The sequence below is a fragment of the Brassica napus genome, chromosome C4, assembly GCF_020379485.1.
Source record: "Brassica napus cultivar Da-Ae chromosome C4, Da-Ae, whole genome shotgun sequence".
In the NCBI taxonomy this organism is placed as follows: Eukaryota; Viridiplantae; Streptophyta; class Magnoliopsida; order Brassicales; family Brassicaceae; genus Brassica; species Brassica napus.
The window spans coordinates 50,862,154-50,879,565 of record NC_063447.1 but is presented as its reverse complement, the minus strand read 5'-3'; the positions used below and the strand labels follow the sequence as shown (position 1 = coordinate 50,879,565).

General features: G+C 33.4%; 3 protein-coding genes across 4 annotated transcripts; 1 reads left to right on the top strand and 2 right to left on the bottom strand.

The window, feature by feature from the left end:
• Positions 1-873: 873 nt before the first annotated feature.
• LOC106449937 (60S ribosomal protein L39-1) lies at positions 874-1,530 on the bottom strand. Its single transcript, XM_013891597.3, has 3 exons — positions 1,391-1,530; positions 1,178-1,281; positions 874-1,084 (listed from the first exon to the last, which is right to left on the bottom strand). The coding sequence occupies exons 1-3, from the start codon at positions 1,391-1,393 to the stop codon at positions 1,036-1,038; spliced, it is 156 nt and encodes a 51-aa protein (XP_013747051.1). The 5' UTR covers positions 1,394-1,530; the 3' UTR covers positions 874-1,035.
• Positions 1,531-3,379: 1,849 nt separating this feature from the next.
• On the bottom strand, positions 3,380-5,149 carry LOC106446687 (deSI-like protein At4g17486). Its single transcript, XM_048756447.1, has 3 exons — positions 4,763-5,149; positions 4,275-4,562; positions 3,380-3,997 (listed from the first exon to the last, which is right to left on the bottom strand). The coding sequence occupies exons 1-3, from the start codon at positions 4,902-4,904 to the stop codon at positions 3,678-3,680; spliced, it is 750 nt and encodes a 249-aa protein (XP_048612404.1). The 5' UTR covers positions 4,905-5,149; the 3' UTR covers positions 3,380-3,677.
• A 9,098-nt stretch (positions 5,150-14,247) lies between these two features.
• On the top strand, positions 14,248-17,276 carry LOC106446688 (two-component response regulator ARR12). Of its 2 annotated transcripts, none has more exons than XM_048756446.1 (6): positions 14,248-14,639; positions 15,027-15,179; positions 15,292-15,651; positions 15,824-15,900; positions 15,997-16,935; positions 17,023-17,276. In XM_048756446.1, exons 1-6 carry the CDS (start codon positions 14,510-14,512, stop codon positions 17,089-17,091), a joined length of 1,728 nt encoding a protein of 575 aa, XP_048612403.1. In that variant the 5' UTR covers positions 14,248-14,509; the 3' UTR covers positions 17,092-17,276. The 2 variants fall into 2 exon arrangements, with proteins under 2 accessions (XP_048612403.1, XP_048612402.1); XM_048756445.1 differs by having other exon boundaries at positions 14,255-14,639; positions 17,017-17,276.
• The last annotated feature ends 136 nt before the right edge of the window (positions 17,277-17,412 follow it).

The following is a 17,412-nucleotide window of genomic DNA, read 5'->3' as shown; positions in this document are numbered from 1 at the left end:
GTATATTAACTCTCCGAAGAGTAATAGTTAGGATTATCATGTATATAAGGAAAGAAGAAAGCGTCCATGGAACTCCGACAACTGAAGGACCCTCTCTCTATATATGTAGTTCGATTTTTGAATGATGCTAAATTTGCATTTTTTTGTTAATAAATTTATTATTTGAATAATGTTAAATTGGTATGTTTCTCGACTTTAAATGATTTCTCTTATATCTGAAAAATACAGAAAAGATCACTAACCCACCCCTTGTATAAAAGTTTCTCATAGTTATATACAAAAGTCGAACAAAAGACATACACTAAGGGATGCATTACAAAGAGAATGGCACGTTTTGTGAGTTGTGTTACATTCGGGTTTTGTATACTGTTGATTCCACAAACCAAAATAATACGCAACTTTGACAATTTCAAACAAATCCATTCGTCAGTTGAGGTGAAAAAGCCATGCTACCAACTCTTGTTTGCAGTGAGTTAGTTTACAATTTATATAAAACTAAATCGATTTGTCAATAGAAGTGCAAAGTCTTATGTTGCTAAATCATGTTTGCATACACAAAGGTTTGGTTTACTGATTTGAGAGAATCAGAGAAATGCCTGGTACTCAATAAAAGTGTATATAACCAATAACCCATGCTTTCGGTTAGGTAGATAAGAGAGAAACATACTTTATGCATCTTCACAAGCCTCAGAGGAACTATAACCCAGTACTTAATTAAACCAATTTAGAATGTCATAAACCAACCAAAAACTTTGTATCAAACTCAAATAGTCAAATTAACAGCCCTACGGATGATATTATATTAACCAAAAGTACAAGTCATCTCCATAATCTTTGAACTAGAGGCAAATAACGCAATTACTCTTGGATGGATAATCTGGAAACATAATTGATTAAAGATGGTCTTACAGAACTGTGAACAGTGCAACTGCCACAAAACGAAACAGAAAAAACAAAACGCTAAAGAAACAAACAAAGGAAAACAATGTCTTGGAAAGAAGAGAGCTTTCACAAATAGGCAAAAAGTAAGACAGCTTAGAATCCAAGCTTGGTTCTGCGCCAGTGTCTACGCTTTGCGTTGTACCTGAAAACCAAACACAAACCCCACATAAGATACACTGACTACGCTCTAATCGATCAATCAACGATAGAACAAGAAACAAAAATGGATGAAAACCTGATGGTGTTGTCAGTGCGAAGACGAATCCAGTGAGGGATTGGCCTGTTCTGCCTCATTTTCTTCGCAAGCTTCTTCTTGATCATGAATGACTTGTGCGACGGCTGCATCATATAACAACAACGATCAAAAATCATTTCAAAGTCACATTTCACACTAAGCACGATCCAAAGCAAGTAAAAGTAGAGATTACGATCGAAAGAGAGGATGTACCATCTTGAAGCCCTGCGATACCGAGCCGAAACTGAGAGAAACCCTAAATCTGAGAAAGAAAACTGTAGTAATCGACGACGGTAGTTTTTATATGGCGACAGGATTTTAGGGTTGCAGAGGTTTTCAGTTGGGCTGAGAAAAGGCCCATTGTTTAGACCTTTCCTTAAATAGGCCTTTCTACATATAGTTCGATGTCTTTTTAGTATTTTCTTGGGTTATCAGTAGGCATGGGCATTCGGTACCTGATCGGACTCGCATTGGGTATTTCGAATTTTGGATATTTTGGATATAGAAAAATTATTACCATTCGGGTAATTATAAATATTGGTTTGGATTCGGTTTGATACTTGTTGGATCTAGATATTATTGGTATATCCGAATAAATCGAAAAATTGGTTCTGGTTCGGATTGTCTTGATTTTACCCGATCATAACCAAAAATACTTGTTTTTAACCCGACTTACCCATTCATTTAAAATAAAACACAAATACGAGAACTATGAAACCAAATAAAATAAGTATTAAACAAACTCCAAACAAAAAACAAATCCAACATTTCAAACGAAAAAAAATAATCTATCATTCGAACAAACAAAGAAATTTAAAAAAGAGTTAAAAGTTTGAATTAAAACCCATAAAAAAAAATTCATAAAACGAAAATCAACAAGATCTGGTCTCTAATGTCTATCCCCTCTTCCATGTTGCTAAACGCATTTAATCTACTTTTTGTAACAGTAGCACAAACATAGAAACTTCAGACATTGACAAGAGAAATACATGTAAAATCTATGTTTAATGCCTCGTTGACATAAGAGTCTGGTATTTTCAGATAGTTGTTCGGTCCCAGATAATATCCAATCCGACCCGGTACCCGAAACATCAATAAAAACATATTCAATTGGGTATTTCTCCATATTCGGATCGGACCCAAAACCTGATTTTTCGGATTGGTATCGATTCGGATCTTCTGAGAAATATGCCCAGGCCTAGTTATTAGTATCAAGCACTAAGCCTCAATCACATGATATTGAGGGATACCGGTTATGTATTATAAACCGGATAGGTATTACTATCTATAGTTTCCAAATGTTAATTATGTTGGTTAAACTGTAACAAATTTTATCTTCTTCTTCTTCCTTGAGCTCAACCTCAGTTTCTTTGATTCTAATAGGATGAATAGTAAAAAGCTTATTTGTTTTTTTTCTTTTTTTGACAACAATAATTTAACAATAGTAAAAACCTTATCAAGTGTGTCTTCAACAAATATTTATTTTTTTTTAATTCTTTTTAATATAAATTATTTTCCATTTATTGTGTAGTAAATATGGACAACTACCGTAAAACTAAAATACCGTGTTTAAAAAAATTAAAACGACAAAATCCTCAAATTCTAGTCTCCAAAGTGAAAAACCTAAGGTGTTATTGGTTTATATATTTTGATTGATTTAAAAATCCATGTAGTATTTATAAATCCAAATACAATATACAGATTTTTAATTTTTCGGATTAGTATTTACAAATCTGGAGGTTTTTCCTCGGATTTGAGTTTTTGTATTTTTAACAAAAAAATCCAAACAAATCCATTCAAATCCATTATAAAATCAAATTTATCAGTAAATCCTTACGATTGAATAACACTTGATTTGATATAGAATTTATGAATCATTAAACCAATAACACATGATTTTAATACATATTTGAAAATCATAGAACCAATAACAATAGATTTAGTTCGAATTTTCAAATCCATTAAAATACAACAACCAATAAACCCCACTAAATCAACGGATCCTAATTTTTCAAGGTGAGACTCTGTGAAGTTTTTGTGGTTCCAAAGTTGACTAGAAAAGAATTGGAGTATGTCTTCTCTCAATTCAGTGAAACATGTTCCTAGTTTTCCATAACCATAGTATAATTTGCATTAGAGGCAAAACAAGCTATGGCTTGATGCATAGATCCCTCGTAGCAGAAGATACATCACATGCCTTTATAGTCAGCCAACTTAAACATTCCATTATCATTTCATTCATCCACTGGGATACAAAAACATTACACAAAAGACAATGTGCTTAGGAACTTTAGTATTGAAAATGAGAGATAAAAAAATACAAATACATAATTCATTTTTCTTTTTGTACATTCTCATAACATCTCTCTCCTCTATAAGTAATTGAGAACAAAGCACGAAGCATGCCCATGTATGATTGATACTTTGCTTGGCATTTTCCTCTGTTCTTTAGTCCTTTTTAATAGACAATAATTAAATGTTGAAATAATGATGCTAAGAATCAAGTCTTGACGCTCACGCTCGGCGACTTCTGGTCTGGAGCTCTAGGTGCAGTAGGTGGTGCACATTGTTTTTTACTTTTCTTAGAACCCGAAGTAGACGAAGAAGTTGAAGAAGTAGGATTATTACCAGTTGATTTTGCTCGAATATGCGAACGATGACTATCAGGTGTCGAAGAAGCCGAAGAAGTAGAGAGTAAAGGACCTGATCTAGATCGGTTTCTCCTTTTCTTCCTCTCTTCTTCTGAAAGCTCTCCTTGAACTACCCTCCTCACTTTTGTCTCGTTGAAGCGCGGTGGTAACACGCAGTTACATAGAACCCCTACAAAATTCAGACAAAACAAAAACCTTTTTATTAGACCATCTCCAATGGTACACAAAAGTAGAAAGTGGAATTTAGAGTAATGTTATTCTTTTACTATATTATAGAGTAACTCTGTTATAAAGTGAACAATTGGAGCAAATTCAACTCTATAATAGAGTTACTATATTTAATAGTGAAATATAGAGATAATTTTTGGGTGCCATTGGAGATGCACTTACATTATGATATTTCTAACAACCAAACATACACAATAATAAAACTTGATTTTGTTTACCTAAGCGAGCGAGTCGGTTGACCCATCTAGGGATTGGTTTCTGAGTAAGTTTAACACAAACTTCATTGCAAAAATGGTTGCAGTTCCTTGAGATGAGATTGTACTTGTTCCCTCGATACTCTTCAGCTAGCTTCTCCATAAAGACTCGAACCTCTTTCGCAGCCATGTCTGTTTTCCCCACAAGAATCGATTTCCTAAACGTGAAACCAGGACACTTCTTTGGCTCCACTTCAAAGATGCCTGTGCTTGGAGCCTCATGTGCTCCAAATGCATATTCAACTCCATGAACTACAAAAAACATTTATACTAGTTTCGCTCAATTGAACCAATACACCAAATCACTCTGGTCAATTCAAGTCAATTTCTTTTTAAACCAACCAAAAAAATCTCAGTAAATCTAGTTTCAAAGAACCAAACTTTATCATCGGTCAGCATCACTACAAGTAGATTCATATAGAAACAGCCAAAACCTAGAAACAGAAACTGACCTTCAACACCAGAATGAAAGACACCGAGTCCGAGCCAGTAACCATAAGCATTCATAGGAGTTAGATCGTAGACATTCAGGTAAACCGGAAGCAGGGCGGTTTTCTCCTTCCGCCTAACCGAAGAACCCTTCCAGCACAACATCTCTCTCCCGCTTTTCAATACATCACCGATCGGGGGGAACCAGAGGTTTTCGGAGGAGAGGGTAAACGAAGTGGAAACCAGAGAAGGGTAGATCCGGGATTCAAAGATGAGAACTTTTTAAAGGGCGCTTCGTCGTTTCATATCCTGAACTGTTTCTGAAGTTTCGAGGAAAGTGGGTGTTTCTATTGCGAAAGCAAAAGCGTGTTATGTTCTGTCTCTATTGCGCTTCCCTTGTCTTGTGTCGACGGATAGATGTTCCTTCGACCCTTTAGTTACTTTACCCATCCGTTTCTGTTAATTGGTTTTATATACGGTAAGATTTTTTTTTTTTTTTTGTCAACATATTTTTTATTTATTTATGTTCAGTGACCAATTGCATTTATTTTCGGGTAATAAATCTAAAATTACCAAAGATTGTGTATGCTTTTATAGAAAACTAGGGGCGGATCCCCGCGCAAGCGCGGAGTTGTTGAATTGAATTTTTCTTTTTTACCATTTGTTGCGACAATTAGACTATTTGGATCGTATGCAAACTTTTTTGCTAACTTTTTGTCATAATTGCATGAATCATATAGTCTGAAACGAAGATATATTGTTAGGCCGTAAGAGATTTTTAATTTAACATAAGTTTAAGATAAATGCATAGTTTAAATGGGCTTGGAGTTATAAAATCGGGCCATATATGTTTCTTTTCTCGGTGGTGAGGGAAATCGATAACTGTTTATCTTTGACCAAAAAAATAGATGTTTCTTTTTCGAGCTTTTTAGTTGTCCGCTGTGAATTTGAAATGAAGGCGTCGTTCCTGTTGTAGAATTATTTTTGTTTTTAGTAAAGAATCAATACATGAAGGTGTTTTTTATTGTAATTAAATGTTTGTCTTGTTGCCTGGTATTGACGCAGATTAGGAAATGTTGGCGAAAGTCTCATCGTCTTCGTTTAAACCTGCAAAAGTGGGTTTTGTAAATGAGAGTGTTTTTTATCTTAATTTCGTTGAGGAGAAGAGAAGCAGAGATGGTGTATGCAGTCGTATATAATAAAAACCATGCATGTTTTTACTAAAATAAAGCTTATGGTTATTGTTTGTGCAGTGTATTCATATAGACCATGATAATGTGAAGACAGTTCAAGTGTAAACCTAAGAGACACCTTAATACTAAACGGACAAAGCCCACCTTATGTGCAGCTTGCTGCATGATTATGCAAATTAAAAAAAAACAACTGATTCTTCATTTTAAGAAACATTTGGTGTCCAAAGTGAAGTGATGGTAGCTCAAGTTGAAGAATAAAGTGGAGTAAAACACTGGAACTTGAATATCCCACCAGTAAAAATCTACAGCCCTAAGTCCCTCATGAGTCTTCCAATATGAGAGCTGTCTTGGTGCTGGCATCCCCGCTTACATAAGTCGCACATACTCGCGACTTCAGAGATGAAGTGGTGTTAACATAACTTTCTTTGAAGGTGGTTGAGGGACTCGTACATAAGTTGATTATGCACAAATGAGTCAAAATTGTATTTATTCATATGAGACAAACACTATACCATGATCTATAACCATTGTTTTCATGATGAAGAAGAATCTTTCTAAATCACTTACAATAGTTAAGCATATATTTATATGTGCACAAATTCAAACATCTTACAGAGATGTGTGTGTGTGTGTATGTGCCCGTAAGAAAGATATACATATACTATTCTGGAGCAAATATGTTTAACAAAAGTGTCCAGCTGTTACTCTAGAGTCTGGAGTTCCCTTGCGCAATTGATTCTAAATCTTTTCCCACATAATGCATGCAATGAATCAATATCATCCGCACTATTGTTAATCCCAAATGTTAAGTAAGAAAATTAGAACAATATTTATACATGTTCATTACTAAAATATATTAGTACCTTTGGTTCCTCTCCAAAAGATCAACCCTAGCCTTAAGCTTGCTATATTTCATTGACCTATTTGTTTGTGTATACACAATTAATTCTCAGTTTGTAAGACAGTTTGATATTAAGATATAAACATACTTTGTGGGAATATGGAGCCTTTACCTGTTTCTCGGCGTATGATTACCTCTCGCAGCGTTTTAGAAACATGGAAAACAGTCTTTTACTTGGTTCATCTTGTTCATGTAAACATAAACCTTTTTTAATGGAGATCATTTATAAAAATAACAAAATAGTACGCAATATAGAGAAGAATATATAAGAACCACACCGTAAACTAAAAAAAAAATAATTAATTTCTAGATGCAAAAAGTCACCAGCAACCTGGAAAAAAAAATCAAACTGGAGTACATAAATGATCGAGCAAAGCTATAAGAACCAAAAGAGTAACTTTTATAACGTATTGAACTGAAAGATACAGTCAGACCATAGCAAAAGGTTTCAACTATCTCTAGATTGTGGTGAAGGGAAGAGCTCAAAATTGAAGAGTAAGTAAAGAATAATGATATACCAAGCGGGAGAGAGAAAGGATGGTTCCACGATTTCTAAGCTTTGAATAGTCTCTAGCTCCGCAAGAGGAGTCGTTGAAGAAGGAAAATAACATCTCAACGGCTCTGTCGCAGGAGGAAGACAATCTTCTTCTTTGGTCACCATTTGATACCTCAAACAAAGATCTTTGAGAGAAAAGATTATAAAAGAATCACAAAAATAATGTTCATGGACTTATAAGAAAGTGAAACTAAAGCAACTCCAACGTGAATAAAGATATATTCTTTTCTCTTTTCATTCTCTGGTTTTACACATAGAAAATAATCAGGCTTTCACCAACTTGGAAGGTCACCAACAGATTCCTCGAGTGACCCAATAAATATAATTATTATCTAATTGTACAGTTTCAAGAACACGCTATTCTCCAAAGAGATTTGAATGAGAGAATCACTAAAGATTAAACTTGTCATATATTTAAAAAAGAAGACAAAGATGATCAAAAGGTTTGTTTCTTCTAACTTTCTTACGCCTCAGCTTCAACAACTTTCTCTGTCTCTCTCGCTCTTCTTCTTCTGTGATCAGCTTTGCTTCCATTTCATCTTCCTCCCTTGCGATTCTCGCACTGCATTTAACAAATCAAACACAAACTGTTGAGCAATATATATAAGAAGAAGCAAATGATTGAAACTCATGATCAAGATATTGATGTTACCTTTGTCTCTCTTCCTTCATGATATCATCAAAGCAGGCTTCCAGCTCTCAGTTATCATAGCCATGTCCAACATAACGATCAGTACTGACATTAAAACAATACAAAACTCATAAGTGCAGGAGAAAAAAACTAATGAAAATGTAATGGGTGTGAGCGTAGGAGAAAAGTTAGAAGCAGTGCTTGAACATTTGTCTAATCATGCTCAATGCTTTAGCATCCTCTGACATTGTTGCAGGCTTCTTCTTTTTCAGTGGCCTCCGATCATCTACATCAGGTTGTGGAGGTCTATTGGGCGCTGTTTACTCATCATTTGCGAAACTTAGTTCATAGATTAGTATCTTTGCTAATTTTTTTGTTCTTGTCTAAAAAGGAGATGAGAGAAAAAATCATGATACCTGGTGTTTTGAGGTAGACGTTGATTGTTCTGGGATCATTCGGGATGGAATTCATCAAATGGGTAACGCAGATCAGCAACTCGATAGATCTCTTTGGGCTTCGTAGGAAGGAAATTGCAGAAAAAAAATCAATCATACATGTTCGTCGAGATGAGCAGCTCCCTCTCCAATTGAAGATAGAAGATAAACTGAGAGCGTCTGTGAAGATCCATCCGGCTATCAACCTTCTCCAATTTATAAGGGCTGAAGTGAATTTTTCGGTTTCATTGTATCAGAAGGGAGAAGGAGAGTTTAAGATCGTAAATGGCTTTAATGAAAGAAAAATATTTATTGTAAAATTTAAGAGGTATACGTTGAATACAGTAAAAAGAATTAATAGATATGAAAAGAGTTGGAAGGTAAAGAGTTGATTAAGACTCGTTTTTCACAGGATTAGGAAAAACAGTAGGGTTGGTAAGATTGAAGGGTCGAAGAAGAAGAAACCTCTGAAAACCTAATCGTTACTCGTTTAACGAATAAAAAACGGCACACTTTCCTCGACAAAAACATAAAACGTCAGACCTTTTTTTTCAAAATAGGCCATATAACTAAACATTGGCCAAATGGCCTTACACCCGACTTGGGTTTTTTATGGAACTTAAACCGAAATCATACATGTACAGAATAAACTCTCCTATCATAAATATATATTAGTTTCGGCCATCAATGTATAAAGAATCATTTAGCTCAGTGTTATAAATGGTGGTGTTTATATCTCAATAACCTGGGTTCGAACCACAGTCTTGACATTTTTTTCATACTTTTTAAAATGGGACCCACAGACCGCTGAAGTGTCGCGTCAGGAATGATGCAACTGCCTCATTATATTATAGATGTACTAAAAATTGTTTGCTAAAATACATCATTGACAATTTTTATTTATTTTTAAGACATTGTTGACAGTTTTACTATTATCACTTAATTATTGTGAAAAAGGTGTGTTTATTTTCTGTAATATGTAAGTATTTTTATGTAAATATTCAAAATTTTAAACGTCTTATGGCCTCTAGGAAATAAAAAATAACAAAGTTTTGTATGGAAAGAATGAAGGAAGAAGAGATGAAAATGATATTTAAGTATTTAGAACTTTGGTTTTGATTGTTTACGGTGGTCGACGAAATTGATGACGTTGGTATTTTCGTAAATAAATGAAAGTGGTAAAGATGTTTGTGATATTTTCTTAATTACTGAAAATATCATTTTCATAAATAATTGAAACTGTAGATCATTGTATGGAGAAATGACAAAATATGATGTGGAAAATTGATGTAAGTTATATGTCATTTTTGAAAATTTCCTTTCAATCTTTATATGCACAATTTTTTTAAACAAAATTTGTTTCTGTCAACAGTTTTATAAATATTAAATAGTTCAAAAGTTGAACTGGAGTTAGATGTTTAGAGAACTATTATAGGCTGATTTTTTTCATAAGCAAATATTAATATTCAAATAATTTAATTATTTACAAACAAGGCATAACTTAAAAAGACAAGTATTTTAAAAAAATTAATTGAATTTGTGGAATTTTGTTTTTGAAGATCGATTCTTTTTAGTTATTTATTTTATCGTTTTTAATATTAAAATTTTATGTGAGATCTATATATATAAAGAATGGTTTCCTTCATACCATCTACATCAGATTCCATGTCACTAATTCGGAGTCTGTGGTGACGACACGTGTCACGGTCAATCAAAAGTCAATGTTTCATTAATTCTTGAATTTAATGGGTTTTATGTGTTTACTACGGTCCAAATACATCTTCTCTAAAAAAATGTATACGAAACAGAGGGAAAGTGGCCGTCGAGCAACAATTCCCGTTCAGTCAACTGTCAATAGAAATCCAACGGTTTCACCGGTGACGAACGATTCGATCAATGTCAGTCGGAAGCCGAATAGACTTCTTTAATCTGGCGCCGTTACGGAAATTAACTTGGTTCATGCATCTTCATTAACATTCACATTAATACCTACTATCTACTTCTCACACGATCTCACATTCAATTAATCCCTTAATTCATTCCTTTGTGTTAATCCTCCATTATAACTATGAAGGTTTTCTTCCAAAAAAATTATTGTTCATTTCTCTTAATAAACAACACAAAAAAAGGTGATGAAAAAATATTTGTTAAGCTCATGGTTGTACTTAACGGATTGTGGCAGAAAAGTGATAAGAAACAGAATAAATGAGATGAGAAACAAAATAAACAGAGAAGAAGAGAAAATAGGAAGACGATAGAAGAGGGGATATAACTTTTTTTTAGTGAACATTTTTTAAAAGATCTATTTATCTTTAGCTCATAATAATTTTCAACATCTTGGTGTTGATTTTTCATTATTGTGGCTCCCTGAAAGGTTGTTGGCCCTGATCTCAAGGATACAACAGTTAGTGAAGACACTTATGGATATAGAATCCCGTGTGAGTATGCTGTGATTTGTGAGTATATTTCAATTACATCTTTTCCATACCGACTACTGGACTGTGAATTATATTTAACTTGGCTGCTTCTGTTTCTCCAAAATTGGATGAGTTTTGATATATACATAGAATGCATTTTTCTTATTATACTTCTAAGTTTGAGTCTGCATATATCACAATAAAATGAGGACGGTGGACGAATGAGCTGAGTGTGGAATACTAAACATGTTCTTACATGAAATTGAAGCGTTGTAGTTTTGTCCAAACACTAACTTATGCCTTATTTAGAACACTCACTTCCCATAACATATATACTCTCTTCTCGACAAATGACACGTGCAAACCTAATTAAAAAAAACAATCACAGCGTTGACACATTTGAAAGAAAATTCGTCCAACCGCACTTCCTATTTCGGATAAAAACAACTAGAACTAATATGATATGAAAAACAAAAGTTTCAAATATATATATATATATATGAAAATAATATTTCATTGGACATCAGCCTAAAATAATATTTTAGCACATAATTAATAATATAATATCAAAGACATAAATTTTAAAAAATATTCATAAGAAAAAATATAATATAAGATTTTTGTATTAAAAACTATTTTACTTATTATCAAAAGTATCATAATTACAGTAGAATGAACAAAGAAAATATGTAAAACTATTATGTATTCATGAACATTTTAATATTAAGATGATCATGATCTATAAAAAGAATAACAAAATATACATAATAAAAGTTAATAAAAACACACAATCACAATTGACACATTTGAAAGAAAATTCGTCCAACCGCACTTCTTATTTCGGATAAAAACAACTAGAACTAATACGTTATGAAAAACAATAGTTTCAAATATATATATATATATATATATATGAAAATAATGTTTCATTGGACATCAACCTAAAATAATATTTTAGCACATAATTAATAATATAATATCAAAGACATAAATTTTAAAAATATTCGTAAGAAAAAATATAATCTAAGATTTTTGTATTAAAAATTATTTTACTTATTATCAAAATTATCATAATTACAGTAGAATAAACAAAGAAAGTATGTAAAGCTATTATGTATTCATGAACATTTTAATATTAAGATGATCATGATCTATAAAAAGAATAACAAAACATACACAATAAAAGTTAATATCACCTTAAATTTTAAGTAAGTTAGACATTTTGAAATATTCTTTAACTGATATATTTATGTATTTTTGGTTACTAACACTCCCGTAGAGAGAGAGAGAGTAAAATTATGCTAATAGTAAAAATTAGTTTTTTGGTTAATTTTAAATTAATAAAATAGTATATCACATATACATTTCTTGCAAATGTAAAACTAAAACACAAACCACAAATCATACAAAAATAATAATCTTGATTATAAGTAAAGTATATTACGCCCGTAGGGCGGACCGACCCTAGTACTATTAATGATCATGTTTTTAGTATGTTTGTTTAGGCAATATAAAGTTTTTTTTTTTTTTTTTTTTGCAATATAAAGTTTTGCTCTCCTAAAAGCGAGGAAACCCGAAAATTTCAAATTTTGAAGGTAATTCCGTAAAACAAAAACCAAGACAAGGGAAAAACTAAAATAAAATAAAGTTACCTTGCTTTTCAGATCCTTTTCTTAAACTAGACATATAGATTTCAGGCTGAAACTGCACGAAAGAGAGTTTTTGATGCACGCTCACACTTGTAAGTTGTAACGCACTTCGCAAAGTCGAGCATGCCCTCTCTAAAGCCTGCCATTTTTAACCAAAACCTTTTTTGGTCAACTTATCCAAAACAATTCACAATATGTTCTTTTGAAATATATATGTAAATAATACTTGAAGTTAATCTATTTAGAATATCATCTAATTTAAACATAATAAATTTATTTAATGATAATATATAATATACGTCAAATTAACTTCCAAATCTTAAGTTAAAAAAAGCTTCCAAAACTTAGGAGATGATTGGTAAGTGCTGTAACTTTATATTTTTTGCTGTAGAATTTAATCTGTAGATTTATTTGCTGTAGCTTTCCTTCCTGTAAATTTCTAAAGCACTAATTTTTTACTCTGGAAATAAAGCTCTCTACAGCCATATTTTGATTTTGCAGAGATTTTTTTGCTGTGAGTTTTTTAAGGAAAGTAAAGCTCGATTGGTTGACATATATAGCTGTAGACTAAATTTTGACTGTCCAGAGCATCTACAGCCCCAACCAATCATCCCCTTAGCATTATAGCCGGTAAGGTTTTGAGTTATGTATGCTTGACCCCCATTCACATTTGATGTTATATCTTTTCTGGGGGTTTATAAGGAGAAAGAAAATACAGCAACAATAACGACAAGACAATAAAGGTGAAGTGATTATAGAAGAAGGAAATTAAGAAACATGTTCATTGGCTTAAATAAGGAAGAAACGATTTAGCAGTATTTATAATATGTTCTGTAAATTTTGTTTTTCAATAGAAAATCTTTTTTTTTTTTAATAGAAAATCTTTTATCAAGAAAAAAAAAGAAGAAGAAGAAGAAAGAGATGTTCGACACAAGAAAGTGTAGCGACAAGAAGAGATGTGAGCCGAGAGAGAGAGAGAGAAGATCAAGAGAAGAAGACAGTACTGCAAAAAACTATCTACAAACCCGAAATGACTTTGTTTGTAAGTGAAAAGTATGGGAGGTAGTTCTCTAGACGACATACGACACGTTTTAGTACATTTTATTTACATTCAGAACAAAATGCTAAAAGTCTATAATAATGATTGAAGTTATGGAAACAATTAAAGTTTGTTTGTCAAATGTAACAGTCAGACAATCCTAGCTTGAACCAGAATCAAAATGTATCTTCAAATATAATGATGAGATAAACATTATATAGTAAACCAAATCTTCTACTTAAAAGACTTTCCCATCTCTAGAGATTTATAAATTAATTGATTCTTTCAAATAACAGCTATTTTAACCATGTTTTTTTTTGTTGAAAATAGCTATTTTAACCATGTTTTTAATCAAATAACAGCTATGGTTAAATTTTGTATGAATGTTAAATTTTATTAAGTTTTTGTTCCGGTTCAAATCTCATATCGAAGTATTTTTTTAATTTTTTTAAAAAAGATTAATTTCGAATTTGAAAGAAATTATGAATTTAAAAATTCAATTTTGACGATTATATAAAAATAAAAGCAAAGCAAAAACAATAAGAAAAACTTAAAGATTTAAAAAAATGAAAGTAAAAACCTAAAATAGTAAAAAAATTAAAATTAAAATTTTGCAGAATAAAGTAGATTGCGAGTCTTGACGATCATTACATCACAGCTTAGAGTATCCATATATAGATAGATAACTAAGATTCCTTTTTCCCTCGCCAGAGAAGAAACTTTTGTTTTAACTCTGCAATCTTGTATCTCTCTCTAAATCTTAATATTATATACTCTCTAAATCACTCTCTCTCTAGACCCATTCATATTTAATCCAATAAATCTCATTTTCCGTCGACGTTTCCTGCACACTTTCTCTCTCTTAGCTTTTTTTCGAGACACTTGCAAGAACAAGCAAAAGAAGAAAAAAAAGAAATCTCAACTTTTGATATCTTGGTCTGTCCAAGAAGATGACTGTTGAACAACAAGATTGTGTAGCCTTGGACCAGTTTCCTGTTGGAATGAGGGTTCTTGCTGTTGACGATGACCAGACTTGTCTTCGTATCCTCGAATCCTTGCTTCATCGTTGCCAATACCATGGTTCCTTTCTCTATCTCTTCTCTCCTTTCTTTCTTGCATCGACCATTTCGTGTTTTTGGATCTGTTGATGAGTTTCTCCAAATGGGTTTTTAGATTCAGTTCTATTTATTTTCTTGATCTGAGAGTTTTTTTTAATCACTAATAGAATCTTTTAAGACAAGGATTCAAATACCTAGCTACCTAACTTCATGTAGAAATCCTAGTTTCTGATTGGATCTTTCCAACATCATAGATCGATTCTGAAGATTAACAATTTTCATATACCATAAAAAAAATCACATTTTATTTGCTTTGGATCCACACAACTGTAATGATTACATGTGTCACAAGAGCTTATTGTTGAATTCAATTTAAATTAATAAAAACACAAACTTTATATGGCTGCAGTTACAACGACGAACCAGGCCCAAAAGGCTCTAGAGTTATTGAGAGAGAACAAGAACAAGTTTGATCTGGTTATTAGCGATGTTGACATGCCTGACATGGATGGTTTCAAACTGCTTGAGCTTGTTGGTCTTGAAATGGACCTACCTGTCATTAGTAAGTCAACTAATTTTTTTCCATTATTTTTAATCAAATAATGTTTCATATTTTTCCTGATCCGTGGTTTAGTTTTATGATGATTTTCTTGTTCTTTTTTTAATCTCTGCAGTGTTATCTGCCCATAGCGATCCAAAGTATGTGATGAAAGGAGTTACTCACGGGGCTTGTGACTATCTACTGAAACCGGTTCGTATCGAGGAGCTGAAAAACATATGGCAACATGTGGTGAGAAAGAACCGTGGGAGTAATAACGGTGACAAGAAAGATGGATCGGGTAACGAAGGTGTTGCAAACTCTGATCAGAACAATGGGAGAGCAAATAGAAAACGTAAAGATCAGTACAATGAAGATGAAGACGAGGAAAGAGATGATAACGATGATCCATCATCTCAAAAGAAGCCTCGTGTTGTTTGGACCGTTGAGCTCCACAAGAAATTCGTAGCAGCGGTTAACCAATTGGGTTTTGAGAGTAAGTTTTGTTTAAATGTCACATGCATTGTTGTTAGCTCAACTTGAAAAGTATCTAGGATAAAGTCTAGTGGTCGCAGATCAAATGATGCCTGGGACGAAACTGATATTACATAATGTTGTTTCGAGATTCAGAGGGATTTAATTTTAATTCTGTTTGTTTCTGATGGCAGAGGCAATGCCTAAAAAGATTCTTGATCTGATGAATGTTGAGAAGCTCACTAGAGAGAATGTGGCTAGTCATCTTCAGGTTACAAAGAATTTTTCATGTTTTCTATTACTCAAATGAAGCTTTGTTTTTTTTATATATATCTTTAAAGCTTTATTTCTTTCATTGTGGCTGCAGAAGTTTCGCCTTTACTTGAAGAGGATCAGTGGGAATCAACAAGCTATTATGGCCAACTCTGACTTACATTTCTTGCAAATGAGCAATGGACTTGACGGTTTCCACCACCGACCGATTCCCGTTGGATCCGGTCAGTTCCATGGTGGAGCCGCCGCTGCGGGGATGAGACCGTTCCCTCCAAATAATGGGATTCTTGGCCGACTCAACACTCCTTCTGGAATCGGTGGTGTCCGCAACCTTTCTTCTCCTCCTTCTTCAGGAATGTTCTTGCAAAACCCAACCGATCTTGGAAAGTTTCACCATGTCTCATCACTTCCTCTTAACCACATTGACGGAGGAAACATACTTCAAGGTTTACCAATACCTTTAGAGTTCGACCAGCTTCAGACAAACAACAACAAGAGCATCATCGCCGGGAACTCAATGGCTTTTCCTAGCTTCCCTACTTCCCTTCCTAATAACAACAATCACTTGGTTCTAGAAGGTCACCCACAAGCATCTCCTTCAGCCTTCCCTGGTCACCAGATCAATAAACGTTTGGAACATTGGTCAAACGCTGTATCATCATCATCGTCCACTCTTCCTCCTCCTGGTCAGAACAGTAATAGCCTCATCAGTCATCAGTTCGATGCCTCCTCATCAAACTATTCCATCCCATTCTGTGACTCTACAATTCCATTGAATCCAGCGTTGGATCATACAAATCCCCGAGCTTTCTACAGAGCCACGGACTTGGATTCAAATGCAAATGTGCAGCCTGGAGTCTATTATGATTCATTGCAGATGAGACAATCAGGCAACTACGGTCCAACCACGGATGCTATGCTGAGTAGTAACCCCAAGGAAGGGTTCACCGTGGGACAGCAGAAGTTACAGAGTGGATTCGTGGGAGGAGAAGCTGGTTCTTTAGACGATATAGTCAACTCCACTATGAAACAGGTGTGAGATGATTCAGCATCTGATATAAAATATTATTATAATGATCTCTGACATGTTTGCATTTAATGTGAATGTGACTAGGAACAGAGCCAAGGAGACTTGTCGGAAGGTGATTTGGGATATGGAGGCTTTAGCTCACTTAGAACATGCATATGACTATGAGAGAGAACATTTAGACAACTCAGAACCATCGTTTGTGATTTGCTTTTGTCTCTTTCTTTCTCATATTTTCTTTGTAATGAAACTGTAAACTACAGTATCTCTTGTTTTTTTGTTTTACTTTTCCACTCGTTATAGTAATTTAGGACTCCCAATAAATAATAAGAACGAATTCATAAATATTTTTTTTACTCTTTTTTAGTAGTTTCTTTTTTGTCTTGCAAGTTTATATAAAGATGACCGAAATTCACGAGTCTCTAAAAGTAACTGTATGACATAACATCACTAGTCTACGAAGACACAAGCCGCAGACAGCAG

Bases quoted from the DNA above. Each gene is read 5' to 3' on its own strand.
- LOC106449937 (XM_013891597.3), bottom strand. The intron at 1,085-1,177 runs GTTTTCATCCAT...TTTGGTTTTCAG, and splicing joins CGCACTGACAACACCATCAG to GTACAACGCAAAGCGTAGAC.
- LOC106446687 (XM_048756447.1), bottom strand. From the start codon at position 4,904: ATGTTGTGCTGGAAGGGTTCTTCGGTTAGGCGGAAGGAGAAAACCGCC. The intron at 4,563-4,762 runs GTCAGTTTCTGT...TGTTTTTTGTAG, and splicing joins CTTTCATTCTGGTGTTGAAG to TTCATGGAGTTGAATATGCA. The intron at 3,998-4,274 runs GTAAACAAAATC...TGAATTTTGTAG, and splicing joins CAACCGACTCGCTCGCTTAG to GGGTTCTATGTAACTGCGTG.
- LOC106446688 (XM_048756445.1), top strand. From the start codon at position 14,510: ATGACTGTTGAACAACAAGATTGTGTAGCCTTGGACCAGTTTCCTGTT. The intron at 14,640-15,026 runs GTTCCTTTCTCT...ATATGGCTGCAG, and splicing joins TCATCGTTGCCAATACCATG to TTACAACGACGAACCAGGCC. The intron at 15,180-15,291 runs GTAAGTCAACTA...TAATCTCTGCAG, and splicing joins AATGGACCTACCTGTCATTA to TGTTATCTGCCCATAGCGAT.